At 40.2% G+C, this 15,357-nt stretch overlaps 2 protein-coding genes across 5 annotated transcripts; one reads left to right on the forward strand and one right to left on the reverse strand.

The window, feature by feature from the left end:
- Positions 1-1,341: 1,341 nt before the first annotated feature.
- LOC145652397 (uncharacterized) lies at positions 1,342-7,757 on the reverse strand. 3 transcript variants are annotated; one of them, XR_014118675.1, is made up of 17 exons: positions 7,556-7,757; positions 6,854-6,926; positions 6,703-6,745; positions 6,297-6,375; positions 6,128-6,216; positions 5,374-5,520; positions 5,086-5,137; positions 4,580-4,680; positions 4,284-4,369; positions 4,068-4,149; positions 3,882-3,967; positions 3,528-3,615; positions 3,396-3,444; positions 3,058-3,145; positions 1,912-2,938; positions 1,623-1,723; positions 1,342-1,379 (listed from the first exon to the last, which is right to left on the reverse strand). XR_014118675.1 is itself a non-coding variant. In XM_081702483.1 (15 exons), exons 1-15 carry the CDS (start codon positions 7,615-7,617, stop codon positions 2,873-2,875), a joined length of 1,191 nt encoding a protein of 396 aa, XP_081558609.1. In that variant the 5' UTR covers positions 7,618-7,757; the 3' UTR covers positions 1,734-2,872. The 3 variants fall into 3 exon arrangements, 1 of the variants encoding a protein (XP_081558609.1); XR_014118676.1 differs by having other exon boundaries at positions 1,362-1,379; positions 1,945-2,938; XM_081702483.1 differs by lacking the exons at positions 1,342-1,379; positions 1,623-1,723 and having other exon boundaries at positions 1,734-2,938.
- A 543-nt stretch (positions 7,758-8,300) lies between these two features.
- slc71a2a (solute carrier family 71 member 2a) lies at positions 8,301-14,376 on the forward strand. 2 transcript variants are annotated; one of them, XM_081702613.1, is made up of 12 exons: positions 8,301-8,631; positions 9,780-9,878; positions 9,976-10,038; positions 10,129-10,256; positions 10,421-10,535; positions 10,787-11,005; positions 11,121-11,234; positions 11,958-12,068; positions 12,766-12,878; positions 13,020-13,117; positions 13,208-13,362; positions 14,016-14,376. In XM_081702613.1, exons 1-12 carry the CDS (start codon positions 8,551-8,553, stop codon positions 14,229-14,231), a joined length of 1,512 nt encoding a protein of 503 aa, XP_081558739.1. In that variant the 5' UTR covers positions 8,301-8,550; the 3' UTR covers positions 14,232-14,376. The 2 variants fall into 2 exon arrangements, with proteins under 2 accessions (XP_081558739.1, XP_081558740.1); XM_081702614.1 differs by having other exon boundaries at positions 8,302-8,631; positions 11,997-12,068.
- Positions 14,377-15,357: the final 981 nt, after the last annotated feature.

Here is a 15,357-nt window from a genome sequence, read left to right on the forward strand (position 1 = left end):
ACATCATCTTTAATTTCATAGAACCAGGTTTATCATTCCATTTATTAATACTTAAACACACAAAAAAATATGCCTGAAGAAATTGCCTGAAGGTTATTTGTGACTGTGGAACATGAACTGTTTTTTTTTTTCCCCCCACAAATGTATTTATTAGCAGGATCAGTTTTTATTATGTGTTTATAAAAAGATTTGATCAAAGAAAAAATATATGGAAGACTAAATGTACAATAATGTAGCTTTGGGAGATTGACTGATTAGCAATGTCCTCTTCCATGTGGTTTTTATTAAAAATTTTTACATTTATTTTTTTGGGGTGTGGGGATCCTGAGGTTTAAAGGTAGTTTCCACATCAGTACAGCCAGAAGTACACACACACTGTCAGACTACTTTTGTTTGGTTACATAAGGCAAATTTACTGTTCAACAAAACTAATAGTAATTATGCAAATATAAGATCCGTGTGTGCATGCATGTCTACTGTGATTAAAATGCAGAATGAGAACTAAACACACAAAAATGACAGTAAAGAAGTGCAACGGAAAACAAAACTCGGCCCCTCTCCTTCGGTTGCCATGGAGACAGTGTCTTCACATGCCTTTGAACTGCTGCATAATGGACAGGAGGTGCTCACTGCGTTTTTGGATGTTACATTGCTCTTCTTTCAGCTTCTCCTGCTCATGAAGCACTTCCTCCTATAAGGAACATTGACCCCTGACCACAGTCACTGGTTTATGGTATTCTTTATTAGAATGAATATTAGCTAAAACTATTTTTGAACTGGTACATTGCACCATTTATCATCATTCTTATTCTTTTGTTGACAAATGATTGATAATTAGTTAAGTATGAGGTTCAGCAAAGTATGGTGTAGGATATTCACTGGGGCAGAGATGTGTCTGCCTAGTGAGACGTTGGAACATATAAATAGTAACCCTCCTGTGAAACATGGCCTGAGTGTATACTGAGGAACTGTTTGTGGTCACACACCCTGAGTTTACACAGCTCCTTCCTCTCCTTGTCGTTTTCCTCTGCTCGAGCTTGAAGCCAGGCCTCATTCTGAGCTTTGTGCCTCTCCAGCATTTCCTGAAGTTCCTGTTCAACAAGAACCACAAGCCCAACTTCCTTCATCCACTGTATTAAGACAACATAAACAAAATATAAAATATACGAAATATAAAATGTATGTTTTGAGAGAAAAATGCTAATCAAGTAAAAATTATTTGTTCAGGATAATTAGAAGTAAAGTTGTTTCAGGTACGTAGTTACACAGATGAACACAAATTAATACAGCACACCTGTGTCTGCCTCTGGTGAGATTCATCGTAAGCCTGTCTTTCACACTGCAGTGCTTTTCCTGCTTGTGAAAGCTCTAACCTTTCCCTATTTCCAGAGAAGAAAACAAACAAAACCAAACAAAAAAAAAGTTTATTAGCAAAAAAAAAAATATCTGCAAGTTGCTAGATATTACTTCACTTGTAGTTTGGCACACGGATGAACCTTTTAGGAAAATCTCACATTTCACTAAGTTTGTCTCCTCACCAAATACTTACTAATCTATTAACTGTCTCATTTATTTTTCTTGAGTTTGTCATCCACCCAGTGTATTTGTATCTGATTCAGTACCTGTCTAGTTTTCGGAATTCCTCATCTAAAATTGTAAAAGCTTTCTGGATCATGTTCACGGCCTCATCACGAACCATGGTGAAATCCCGAAAAGCTGTGATCTAGACAATGCAAAGCACTGGTTTTAAAATATGTTCAATTGGTCTTCCTGATGGAGACAAAATCAAAATATTGCTGATACTGCTCAGGATGCAATTAAGATTATACTGTAAAGAGCGCAGACCAAGGAAAAGCACTTTCAGACTCCCATATACACACACTGATCAGTCATGACATTAAAACTACTTGCTTTTGTGCTTGTGTAGATTGTGTAGGTCCCCACCCAAAGCAGCTCTGACCCATCAAAGCAGCATGGACTCCGCAAGACCTCTGAAGGTGTCAACTGGTATCTGGTACCAAGGTGTTAGCAGCAGATCCTTTAAGTCCTGTAAGTTCCTCGATGGAGGCCTCCATGGATCAGAATTGTTTTTCCAGCACATCCCATAGATGCTCAATCGGATTGTGATTTGGATATTTTGGAGGCCAAGTCAACACCTTGAACTCTTTGACATGTTCCTCAAACTATTCCTGAACAGTTTTTGCAGTGTGACAAGGCATATTATTCTGCTGAAAGAGGCCACTGCCCTTAGTGAATTCCATTGCCATGAAGGAATGTACTTGGTCTGCAACAATGTTTAAGTAGGTTGTATGTATCAAAGCAACATTCACATGAATGTCAAGATCCATGGTTTCCCAGCAGAACAGCCCCAGCAGAACAATGCCAACTGCCTCTGCTGCCTTGCCTTCTTCCCATAGTACATCCTGGTACCATCTCTTCCCCAGGTAAGTGACACATGCACACAGGCACTCAAATGTTATAAAAGAAAGCATATTTCATCAGACCAGGCCACCTTTTCCCATTGTTTCATGGTCCATCTTTGATTCTCATGTGCTCATTGTAGGCACTTTTGACAGTGGACATGGGTCAGCATGGGAACTATGCCCGGTGCAACAAGCTGTGATGCATTGTGTGTTATGACACCTTTCTATCATAGCCAGCATTAACCTTTTCAGCAATTTGAGCCTTGGGCATCCCACACCCTGTCGCAGGTTCACTAGTTGTCCTTCCTTGGACCACTTTTGGTAGTTACTAACCACTGCACATCAGGAACACCCCAAAAGACCTGCTGTTTTGGAGGTGCTCCGTTGTCTACCCATCACAATTTGGCCCTTGTCAAAGTCTCTCAGATCCTTTCACTTGCACATTTTTTTTATGCGTCCAACACATCAACTATTAGAACTGATTGTTCTTGATTGCTGCCCCCTGACAAATACAACTGTAATGAGATAATTAATGTTATTCACTTCATTTATGGTTTTAATGTTGTGGCTGATCGGGGTGTAATAAGAAACCATTATCTAGTTCCTTATTACAAGCAATCACAGCTGTAGTCACCTGTGTTGACTCTGATTTCTCTGTCCTCATGGTTAATGGAGGCTCACTCAGTTCATACTTCACGTTGGGAACTTTTGTTGGCACAAAGCTAAAAAAATGCACACGTGTATTCAATTTATATAACAGAAGAGAGCTTCCACATGAAACTAAGAATGAAACTAGATCTTCATGATCATATTTGCATAAAAAAGAAGGATTATGGTTTCACTTCCAGATAATGACATCATGCTACTTCTAATGACTATCATGATGCCATTAAAGGTTTGTAATGAATCTAAAGCAGATAAAGCAATTTATATGGTTTGAACTGTATGGTTTGATTTTGAAAAGTCGCCTACCCATTACTGACTCCCTGAAGTCCAAATTCAGACAGAATCTCCTTCATGACTATATAATAAATGTGAATAAAGAAATCAACAATGATGCCAGATATTTCCTGTTTGGCCAGTAGCATAGTGATTGCCTCTTACCTGGCTGTCTCTCTGATGGATTGATTAATTTCATTATCTTCAAATCGTTGAATTCCTGTTCTTCATTTTTTCCTCCAAACACATACATCTATAAAAGAAAAATAAGACAGCTGTATTCAACAATATCCACTGACTGCCAAGCCTGTGGGTATTATTTTAAGCCCTGTACAATGCAATCTAATTAGCTATCTTTCTTTTTCAATGAGGTGTACTCGATAAGTTAAATCAGGTTTTGTTGTGCCAGATTGGAATGAACACCTATGAACTCTGACATCGTGGGTGGTCTAAGTGCCTCTGACTTAAGTTTAATACATGCTTTGCAACACACTCAAAAATGCATGTGAAAAAACTTACATGACTGTGAAGAATGAAGGCTGTGTGACCATGGCGCCTTGATGGGGGAATTCCCACATACAAGGGTACCTTCCATTTCATCTTTGCTGGGGGGAGCATGAGACAGGGCGGACCAATGAAGTCACTTTGGCAACTGCTCAGTTAGCATTGAACACAACAGTTAAGTGCACATCTCCAGAGCCTTACCAATGCTTAGCTTGTGAATTTCATTGCTTGAAAAGACAGTTCCATCAGTGCTGGTGACTGCCCCTCCAAACAAGTAAATATCCTATGTTAAACAAACAGCATATGTATGTTGCATCACTAACTTCCATCATTAAAGGCAAATGAGGACAACGGTCACGACCCTGATGTGAGCCGAGTTTTTTTGCGGTTTACAGGGGAATGGACCATATTCCAGACCTTGTCATGGTGAGCCGTAAATGACTGACCAGCACAGGAGAGGGGGGACTCGCCCTTAACATCACATTTCTGCCAATTGAGGGTCTCTATGGAAGAGCATAGTGCGTCAAGTCAAGTACCACAGATTCAGGAAGCATCTGGTCTGGAACTGAGCAAATTCCCAGTGTTTATTGATATGGACATGATCAGTGAGCCATTTCATACATCAATCTCTTCCCTTACACTTTAATGTAGAATAAGTCTGTGATGTTAGAAGAATGGCACCTCTGGCAAATCATTCACTTCTTGTATTTTACCTGTATTTAGAATGTGAATGTCTTGTTGGTAGGACCCATCGCCTCCACATCCACCAAACAAGAAGATCTGCTCATTGACGACAGCACATGTGTGGTTATATCTACGAAAGAGATGTTCATAGTGACATGGGAAGGAAACACTGTGGAGTGCAGTGGGACAGCATGGTGGTGTCTGGAATGATGACCCTAATTCTGAGCCAAAGTCAAGAAATAGAGGCAGAATGGAAAATGGATGGTCCCCGATTACATTTTCACATGAGGTCACTAAGTAAATGATCCTCACTGCCAGGACGCCATGACAACGGCTTGCACACACTGTACCAATGAACTGATTACCCAATGTGTCCAGTGTGGGACATTGCACTGCAAAGTAGCTAATAAATCTGATTTGAATTATAATGTACCTAAACAAACTCAACATATGCAGATTACCTTTAACAGAGGATATACAGTCTGGCTCAAAACTTGGAGTCTATGAACCGTAGCTGCTGTCTTTGGGATTTTACCTTGCAGATGGTAGGGCTCCAGTTGCTTTGATAGGTGTCCAAATCATTGACACTAAATAAAAAGATTTTGCAAAACTTTGGACATATTGAGAACATCACTAACTCTAACTTCCCAAAGGATCATCTTCTTTGTAATGCAATTATACTGAAGTATACTGCATTAATCCTATATACTGTACTAAGGCTTGAGCTAACCTGCATTCATGTCAACCTGTGTAGGCTACCCCTTTATCTCTATCTGATGAGGAGCTTATGCATTCCAAACACACAACTGTCTATTTTACTGACCTGTGTTGAACATCATGAGATTGTCTGTAGGTCTTCCATCCAGAATTCCTCCATACACATATATATTATCCCCCAAGGCTGCTGAGCTGTGTCTCAGAGACTTCAAAGCTACACCACCAGTCTTCAGCTGCTCCCATCTCAGTGTCACTGAGTATGAGAAGGCCCAGTGTTATATTAAAACATGTAAACAGTAATATTATGCTGTAAATGTAAATTATGCCTACAATCCAGATTGTGCTATGAATAAAGTACTGTTTTTTTCTAAACAAAACAACATTCTCATCAATGACAACAACAAACAAACAAACACAAAGTGCAGAGTGAAGGAAAAAAAAAAACCTTTGCATTTATGGTGTCTCTTTGAGAAAAGAGGCTAAATCCTGAATCTTGAATATAACCAAACTGGGAGGCACTAACAAAGGGATTCAGTTAAAAGGCACTTATAGCACCTACCTAAAATCTTTACCTCAGCAGTTTCACACCAATTTACACCACTGGTCTTATATGACTATCATATAATTTTAACAATTGACTTACTGCTACTGGACAACTCAATGTCTTGGATGAATGAAACCTTCATAGACACACCCTAATAAAGATATATTAGCGACAACACATTGGTTAACCAGTAGTTTTATGTATGACCTCCACAGAATAAAGGTCTTTTATCAGACGGTCTACCTTAATGCCTGGCATGCAGCTTTGTTACAGTACCCTTTTTCTGATAGTATTGTCAAGACACAAAGCTGCTCACCAATGTCAAAACAATAAACCCCTGGGAGACATTCTTCTGCTTGAGGATGGCTGGAACCTCCAAATAAGTACAGTTTTCCTTTGACAACACTGTGAAGAAGAAACAACAAACCTGAGCTTTAACATTGTCACAGGTAAGGCATGTACACTCATAATGTTTTTATGTTTACCAAAGTGTGTGCCCCTCTCTTTCTGTGGGTACAACTCCATTCTGAGGCATCATCTCCCAAGTTATTCGAGTGGGAGTAACTTTAAAAAAAAAAAAAAAGAAAGAAAAAAAATCACTGTTAATAACTAATTATTTTGATTTATTTTTCTTCATGTTTATATAAAGTCTAAATGGGGAGTGATTTTCAGTTCAAAATGCATTAGGTCCAGGTCTCTGCCTGTCACATGTCCCACTAATCTGGTGGACATTCGTACACACCCAGACTACTAAATTGTGCTTTTATTAGGTGCACCATTTATTCTGTTGTCTTTATCTTAAAAGAAAGCTATATATTGAATAACAAGTAATTGAAACATGAAAATGCAGTTGCTAGGGTCAGTCACATTTGTTTATTCACAAATGTTTACCTGTAATCATGTAAAAATCATTCAGATATACAGATCTGGCTTCCTGAAGAGAATACAAATAAATATAATTCACCAATTATAGTTATGGTTATGCATATGTTGAAACGTGTTCAAGTAATAACATGTATTAGTGATGTTCTGTGTTACATGCCTCAGAGTATATGGTTGACACTCCTCCATACAAGAAAGCAATGTTTCCTGCCAATGCAATGGCGTGCCCATGCCTGGATGTAAACATGGGAATGTTTAATGTGCAGGTGTGTTTAGTGTTATTGAAACAACAAAGTGTTACTAAAACAGTTTGAAGGTGCTCAATGTTTGTGTCCAAACTTTACTTCTTTATTTTTGTTCAGAAACTGTGAGGTTAACATGACTAACTGACAAAAGCTCATACCCACAAAGTAACACAGAACATACTGCATGTCATCTTACATTTGTCTCACCTTATGTCAAGTTGCTCAATAGTCAAAAATACATTTATAGCTTATGTGGTTTCTTGCACTGTATGACAGAGGTTAATGTTATTTGTATACATGAACAAAGTACAAACAAAATTCTAGCTTCAACATGGCTATCTTTAGCTATGTGATGTCTGTTAGACAATAGCATGTCAAACACTGACAGACAACACAAGCACGTTTGACCTGTTTGAGAAATGTGTGATGATGAAATGCACTTTGCAAAATGCTACTTAGTGGGCCTAAGCACCTTTTACAGAAATGCAGCCTCGTAGCTACAGAGGAAAACTAAAGAAGCAAAAACTGAATACCAAACATAGCATAGCTGCTTGGGGTAGGGGGAAATTAGATTTTTAAATTAAAAACAAAACTTTCCTTTAAAGATATTATCTCACCTTGGACTGGGTGGCACTCCTTCAATCTCCTTTTCAACCCAATGTCCACTTGCTAGTGCCATTTTGAGTTCTAAGAGAATTCCCTTAAACCTATATCCTTTTTTGCTCAATGTACTGTTTTAAAAATGTAGTCTGAATAGTAAAAAACAAAAAGGATGCATCATGTCATAGACATCCCAGTGGCTCATAGGAACATATTCATTTACAGATCTCTTGTGTGCCTGTAAAATGAGAATACCTGTTGCTTAGTGATAGTGGTAAACAAGCTGTTCCGGTCACCTCACAAGCAGGTGGAAAAAGTTAATTTGCACAACCATTTGAAATTGCTCTAGTAATTATTGCCCTATAATCTTCCAGTGTTGCAAAAGCAAATTCCCATTGATGCATGATGATATAGCAATAATCCTGATAACAGATGCTAGTTGCAAATATGTGCCAGTATGTCAGCATCATCTGTGAACTTCCACTGTATAAAAAATTATAAAAAGGGGGAAAATATTTTAAAATGTAATCTTATTTTTTGGGTCTGTTTATATTAAATATTTACACCTACCCACAGATTTAATTAAACTCCCATCAGAAGGATTTCAGGCATTAATCTGGAATAACCCTGGGAACATACTCTAAAATGGGGGGAAAAAAATCAGAACAAGAATAGATTAGCTCACGCAACTCTTCACAAAACTCCCACGCTATCTCTGGCCTGCTGCTCAATAGTTGACCGTTTATTGCAGTCGCACGGGTGCGCTGTTACCACCGAAAAGATCTTGACTCAGTCTACCGGGTGATAATCCGGAATTTAAAACTGTACCTTCATTGCTACCTCAACCTTCTCGACTTACAGCCTCTATTTAAGTGATTTACCGAAGCGGTAACAAATCTGTATTTTTAATTAGCCTGTCTGGGCTGAACAAAGAGTCATCCTGGAAGGAGCGGCAGTACCGAAGATATGCACACAACATGGTTTTTATGTGGCTCATATAAGATGTGAAGAGATGGCCCAGGTGGGGAAAGAACCTCAACAGACCAACCGTGTCGTGCTGGTTAAGAGAATAATGATGAACGATGACAACCCGGTAAGCAAATTTAACAGGTTCTTAATCTTACAAGGATGTGTTGCCGATGTTACTGATAGATTAAATAGCCAGGTTAGTTAATAACGTAGGGCTGAGGTAGCTGGCTAGCCTGTTAGCTAACGCCACATCGTCGGCTCGTGCAGCAGTGCGGCTGCTCGTTCATCCGTTATTACCGTTGCTGAGCTCGTGGAAATACTAGCTAGCTAGCTTAGCTAACGCGTAGACATGTTAAGTATTGGGAGATTTTGGACATATTTAAATAATATCTAGCTATGTTATTTATTCTTGTTATAAGCACTGACGAATAAACATGTGATTACTTGAACGTTTACAATTCATAAGTTAATGGATGTCGTTAGATCGCTAGCTAGCTGGTTGGATAACTAGCCCCCTCCGGTCACCATTTTGAAACTTTGCTCAGAATGGCAAGCTTAGGTGGTTATCTGTATGTCAGAAAACTGACACTTGTAAGATTTATTTACAGATGATGTCCGGTTATGTTCAATAAAATGTTATTTATTTAAGGCATTCAAAATAAGATGGCGAAAATATAACGGATGTTTTAATTATGCGCTGTCCTTTCAGCAGTAGCATGGTAGGGGTTCACAGTATTACATAACACACTGTTAGCAATGAGCTCATTGCTGTGTGAGCGCTATTTTTGTTTTCAGGGAAACAACTGCCTCATGAAATCAAGAATTCAATTTAAAAATTAAATATACATACAATAACCAGTTAGCTACGTTTCATCCCATCGTGACATAGTTATCTAGACAAGTTGGCTGTGATGCTGTTGACATTGCATTCTTGCTGAGCAGGCGTTATGTTTTAAGTCATAACATTTCAAACTGCGGGCATATAAATATTTTTCACTTGCATGCAAAGTTCTTTACCGTTAACGTATCTAATCCTTGACCATTTTCTAAAAATGAGTCTTTTTTGAGGATTGAACGTTTCAGCGCTTTCGATCAGTTAGGCTAGGGACAAGACTGCAGCAGTACCTTTGGTTGTCAGTTGTTAATCACAACAGCTGTTCTCCAAAGACAAGTCATCATTTCACTATCAAAACAGATGGCATATGAGTATTTAGTCCTACAGAGTAATGCAAATTGTCATTGAATTGTTGATAATTGGTGTTCATGTCTCAGATGCAGCAGGGAATTGGGAAGCCCAGTGTCTATCATGCAGTTGTTGTCATCTTCCTTGAGTTCTTTGCTTGGGGACTGCTTACAACTCCAATGCTTACTGTAAGTCTCACCCTCCTCTTCCCTTCTCTCTCACATTACTTACATACATTGTAGTTTACACTTTGCCAACACACATACGTGTTTTTTTTTTCTTTAGGTTTTACATGAAACATTCCCACAGCACACGTTCCTGATGAACGGCCTCATTCAGGGAGTGAAGGTGAATTTTAAGTGTGTGACTTAATTTATGTGTGTGTCTCTCAGTCCCAATTTATTCAAACTTGGCTGAAGGTGTGTGATTTGTCACCAGGGCCTGCTGTCTTTCATGAGTGCTCCATTAATTGGTGCTTTATCAGATGTCTGGGGCAGGAGATCCTTCCTGTTGGTCACAGTGTTCTTCACCTGTGCTCCCATCCCTCTGATGAGGCTCAGCCCTTGGTACATTTCTCTCTTTCTCTCTCTCACTCACTTTATTACTTCTTTCTTACTACCTGTCTGTATCCTTCTTTACACTTAAATGTTGTGCATGGGCTTTTTTTAAGGAGGCTCTATATTTTTCTGTCTAATAATGTGGTTGGTCATGATTAATTTTATGTTGATAGGTGGTACTTTGCCATGATTTCTGTGTCTGGGGCTTTCTCCGTCACCTTCTCTGTCATCTTCGCATATGTGGCAGATGTTACTGAGGAACGTGAGAGGAGTACGGCGTATGGACTTGTAAGGACTGCCTCAGTACTCTTTTAGATTGTAGACTGTTTCAGTACAAGGGTAATTACAAGGGTAATCCCCAGTTCTTTTATAAGGTATTTATGTTTATGTATCATGTTCATTTAGAAAGATCTGACCTGTCTAGCTGGACCTGAACAAGCACAGTTTTCAACAGGGTGTTTTTTTCTGTTTTCAGTAGCTTTGGTTTCTTTAAATGGATATTTGATAAGCCTATATTCTCTTGGCTTCTCTTTGTCTAGGTCTCTGCTACATTTGCAGCAAGCTTAGTAACTAGCCCTGCTATCGGGGCGTACCTGTCGGCAAACTATGGGGATAATCTGGTGGTCCTGGTGGCAACGCTCGTAGCCCTGGCTGATATATGCTTCATACTGCTCGCCGTCCCTGAGTCCCTGCCGGACAAGATGAGACTGAACACATGGGGAGCCCCTATCTCCTGGGAGCAGGCGGACCCATTTGCTGTAAGGGCAAGAACGGCAGGAACACTAAGAACCACATTCTAGTACAGATACCATGCCAAGTTTGTCGCACCTGAGATAGCAGTGTGCAGTGTATTGATCTGTAACTTTGTCGCAGTCTTTGAGGAAAGTGGGGAAGGACACTACCGTGCTGCTCATCTGTATAACAGTATTTCTGTCCTACTTGCCTGAGGCAGGCCAATACTCCAGCTTCTTCCTCTATTTACGACAGGTAAGTCTCAGACCTCACCAATTCATTAGCAGGTTACAAGTCTGTGCTTATTATTTACCTTCTCACCATCTCTCTCTCTCTCTCTCTCTCTCTCTCTCTCTCTCTCATATTCATATATATATATATATATATATATATATATATATATATATATATATATATATATATATATATATATATATACACATAATATATATTATGTGTGTATATATATATATATATATATATATATATATATATATATACACACATAATATATATTATGTGTGTGTGTGTGTGTGTGTGTGTGTATGTATATATATATATATATATATATATGTATATATATATATATGTATATATATATATATATATATATATATATATATATATATATATGTATATATATATATATATATATATATATATATATATATATATATATATATATATATATATATATAAAATATAGCAGATAAAACAATTATGGTACCTTGTTTTTTGGTGTCTCTCACCCAGGCAGAACTCGTAAACAATTCCGCGTTTCAGGTTGTAGGGAAGCAACATCTAATATTTAGATTTCTCTGAATAACAATTCGATCTTGCACAGTTTACCTATTTTCATGGATTATGAGCTGTGTCATTAAAATCTTAGGTTCCATTGGCCTCGATTTAGCTCAGTATTAGGCCATTATTTGTGAAAACTACCTCATTTGGTGCTGATCCAACGGCTCCTGTGTGCAGAGACACAGCTCTTCCTCTCTTTCTCTCTCCACCTCACAGGTCATTAATTTCTCACCAACTACAATTGCTGTGTTCATCGGTGTGGTGGGAATCCTTTCCATCTTGGCTCAGGTATTTAATTGAAAGATTTCTCTGCAGCATCGTATGGCGTGCATGGGAATGATTTTGTTGCCTCATTGTCTGAGAAAGCCGCCCTCTAATAAGTTGGGATGGTATCAGAGTTGTAGCTCATTAAAGGGATTGCCGAAAGCTTAACTGGTAAAAACTTTTTATAACTGGTAAACCTTTGACTCTGCCAGCAGACAAAGCCATTTTTTCAGCTCCAGAGTGTCTGAGCAAAGTTATGACAGATGGGCAGATATCCGTTTAAATAATGCTACTCAGTAAACCTTTTCGGACAGGGATGGTTAGGAGGAAACAAACTTGTAAGGAATTTGCTGATCAATGAATACATCTATAGTTCCTTGACTGGTCTCAGTTGTCAAACAGCACAGTGGAACACATTTGCATTCAAGGGCATTGTCTACATAGCTTGATATTTTTCAAGTAGCATGTGGTTTTGTGCAGCATAAGATGGAGACTGGAACAAATGGCAATTTTCTTTGATTTCTGTGTTATGCAAATGTTATTCAACATTTGTTAGTTTAACACAGCATTAACACAGCAATAGAAGGTTCTTTTCCACCTTATTGTGCTGTTGGAGTCCTAGCAACTACAAATAAATTATTTATAATGTACATTAAAATGGTAAACATCTGCATGTTTGGTTATGTATTGATACAGTGTTTTGTGCTTGACCTCCTGACAGACTCTCTTCCTAACTCTGCTAATGAGGACCATCGGGAACAAGAACACGATCCTTTTGGGACTGGGGTTCCAGATCCTCCAGCTGGCGTGGTACGGTCTTGGGAGTGAGCCTTGGTATGTCACGCTTGCTCTACAGGCCATCACCCTCTACGGCACATCACCAGTACAGTCACTTCTCCCCCCCCCAAACGGATAAACGCCGCTGTGCGTTTATCTGCTGGTTTTGATCGTTCTAATCTCTGTCTGCTGCTTCAGGATGATGTGGGCAGCCGGGGCCGTGGCTGCCATGTCCAGCATCACTTTCCCAGCAGTCAGCGCGCTCGTGTCCCGCAGTGCCGACCCCGATCAGCAAGGTGAGGCCACGGTGCTAGCTACGCGATTCGGGCCGACTCTGGAGAGTGAGCCGTCGCGTGCTGACTAACGCGGGCATGTCGTTATCTAAGGGCTGGTGCAGGGAATGATCACGGGGATCCGAGGCCTCTGTAACGGACTGGGTCCGGCGCTCTACGGCTTCATCTTCTTCCTCTTCGACGTCGAGCTGAGTGGGATCGCACCGATTCAGGCCGACTACGCCATCCCTCTTCAGATGCCCAGTGAGGTTAGTGGCTTGCCTGAGCTCTTTATAGAGGATGCTTGAGCCAGTGTTTAAAAGCTAAAAGTAAAACCTTGAATAATTGTAACAGGCTTCCATTTATTATTAGCAGAGTTAGCCCTGTTAGCTTTCTTCCAGGGTCTTGAAATATCAATGGAGCAATATCTTGGACATGTTATCTGATTTGCATTTGTGAAAACATGTCCATGTTTTCCAATTGGTCCTATGATGGTTGTTTTGATGGGAAATTCCATTTATTCTTTTCTGCTATCAGAGTGTTGAGAAGTCTGCATTTCATGCTGAAGTTGTCCAGTCAGTAGCGCAGGCCTACAAAAGTGTTTAGCTGGAGAGTAGTTTTTAAGGCAGGCTTAGAATTCAGATTAGCTAACTAATATCTGATGCTATATGCTATAATAGGCACTATGAGTTGGCCTATATCCCAGTCCTCCAGGCCCACCAGACAGTGCCACATTTTTGCTCTAACCTCATGCGTTGGGAACTTGGATGGAGCAAAACCGTGGAACTGCCAGGTGAGCCCTGAGGACCGCGTTTCGAAACTCTGCAGCAAATAACTGCAGGGTAGGTGTGCCCAATGCTCAGAGAACTTGCTGTTACTTACTTTTAAAACCCCTCCCCTGTCTGTCTCATTTGCTGGGCAGCGTTTCGTAGTGCCGGGCCCTCCGTTCTTGCTGGGCGCATGCACAGTGCTGGCAGCATTCATCGTGGCACTCTTCATCCCCTCGCACCAGTCAGTGCCCGCAGGCACATGCCAGGAGCGCAAGCTGAGCGGTGGCCTGGCTGGCGCCCACGTCAACACCCCGCTGCCGGGCAGCGATGAGGACTTCGAGCCCTTGCTGGAGGACAGCACTGTGTGACCCCTCAGAGGCTCGGCGAGTGAAAGACAACGAACCGGGCGACTAATACACACCCCCACACCCCTCTGTCTCCACCATCAGTACCCCTGAACAAAACTCCAGCCTTCCTGTGGATTTATTTATTTTTACAAATATTTTCACATTCTTTTGATTTGATTTTATTGTCAATATTATGTTTCTTGCTTCAAACCTGAGTGTTTTCAACCAAAGTTTTCCCTGGGACATCTGTTTTGCCACAGCATACCTAATTGCTTTTGATCAAGGGCTTGATGACAAGTGGAATCAGGTGTGCTGTAGCTGGAGGATAAACGTGAAGGTGGGCTTGTGGAAAACCCTGATTGGCTGGAGAAGGCCTCAGGTGGGCTTGTGGAAAACCCTGATTGGCTGGAAAAGGCCTCAGGTGGGCTTGTGGAAAACCCTGATTGGCTGGAGAAGGCCTCAGGTGGGCTTGTAGAAAATCCTGATTGGCTGGAGAAGGCCTTAAGTTTTTTGAGCGTCTGCGACGTTAAACCAGGTTCAATGGGCAATGTGCAGTAAGGTGGATTTAAGTTCAGACTTTGTAGCTCCTATGGTCACTGTTGGTGGAAATGCTCAGAACACTTTCTTCTTTTTAACCTAATAGAACTCCGGTGTTTATATGTGCATTTGTTGTATTTTGGATTAAGAGCCATGAGATTACCAAGATCAGTGAGAGACTAACGCTATAATGAGATGTCCATCTTATTTACCGGAGTGTTTCTGTTAACAAGCCTTAAAGTTACATATCCAGTAAAAGAAATGACTGTAGTTTCAGTGCTGAGGCTTTTGCACCACGTCGTAGCCACGGCCTTGGCGTTAAGGTGCGATGTGATGTTACAATGCTGTTTTTACCGGTCAGACGATTGGTGCTAATAGAATTACTGAGCCTAACATGGTTACTGTGAGTGGCACACCAGTTAGGGTTGGCACAAGCTAAAGGTTCCTCAAAAATGTCAGCTGTAGGGATGCGGACTAAGCACTAAGAGTTGGAAACAAGTTTCTATGCAGTAGTCCTGGTAATTTTATGGCATTTTTGATTCAGCTTGCAAGTCGCTGTTTATTTAAGCAGTTTATAACAAAACAGCTTAACGCTGTATTCTTACCTGAC

This window comes from Electrophorus electricus, chromosome 19 (genome assembly GCF_041902795.1).
Source record: "Electrophorus electricus isolate QZ-2024a chromosome 19, ASM4190279v1, whole genome shotgun sequence".
In the NCBI taxonomy this organism is placed as follows: Eukaryota; Metazoa; Chordata; class Actinopteri; order Gymnotiformes; family Gymnotidae; genus Electrophorus; species Electrophorus electricus.

What these genes read in the sequence shown, in the direction of transcription:
- slc71a2a (XM_081702613.1), top strand. Translation starts at nt 8,551, where the DNA reads ATGGCCCAGGTGGGGAAAGAACCTCAACAGACCAACCGTGTCGTGCTG. An exon ending in GGAGTACGGCGTATGGACTT is followed by an intron (nt 10,536 to 10,786) that starts GTAAGGACTGCC and finishes CTCTTTGTCTAG; the next exon opens with GTCTCTGCTACATTTGCAGC. An exon ending in TGCCGACCCCGATCAGCAAG is followed by an intron (nt 13,118 to 13,207) that starts GTGAGGCCACGG and finishes TCGTTATCTAAG; the next exon opens with GGCTGGTGCAGGGAATGATC.
- LOC145652397 (XM_081702483.1), bottom strand. Translation starts at nt 7,617, where the DNA reads ATGGCACTAGCAAGTGGACATTGGGTTGAAAAGGAGATTGAAGGAGTG. An exon ending in TGATTTTTACATGATTACAG is followed by an intron (nt 6,376 to 6,702) that starts GTAAACATTTGT and finishes TTTTTTTTAAAG; the next exon opens with TTACTCCCACTCGAATAACT. An exon ending in GGAGCCCTACCATCTGCAAG is followed by an intron (nt 4,681 to 5,085) that starts GTAAAATCCCAA and finishes TCTCTTTCGTAG; the next exon opens with ATATAACCACACATGTGCTG.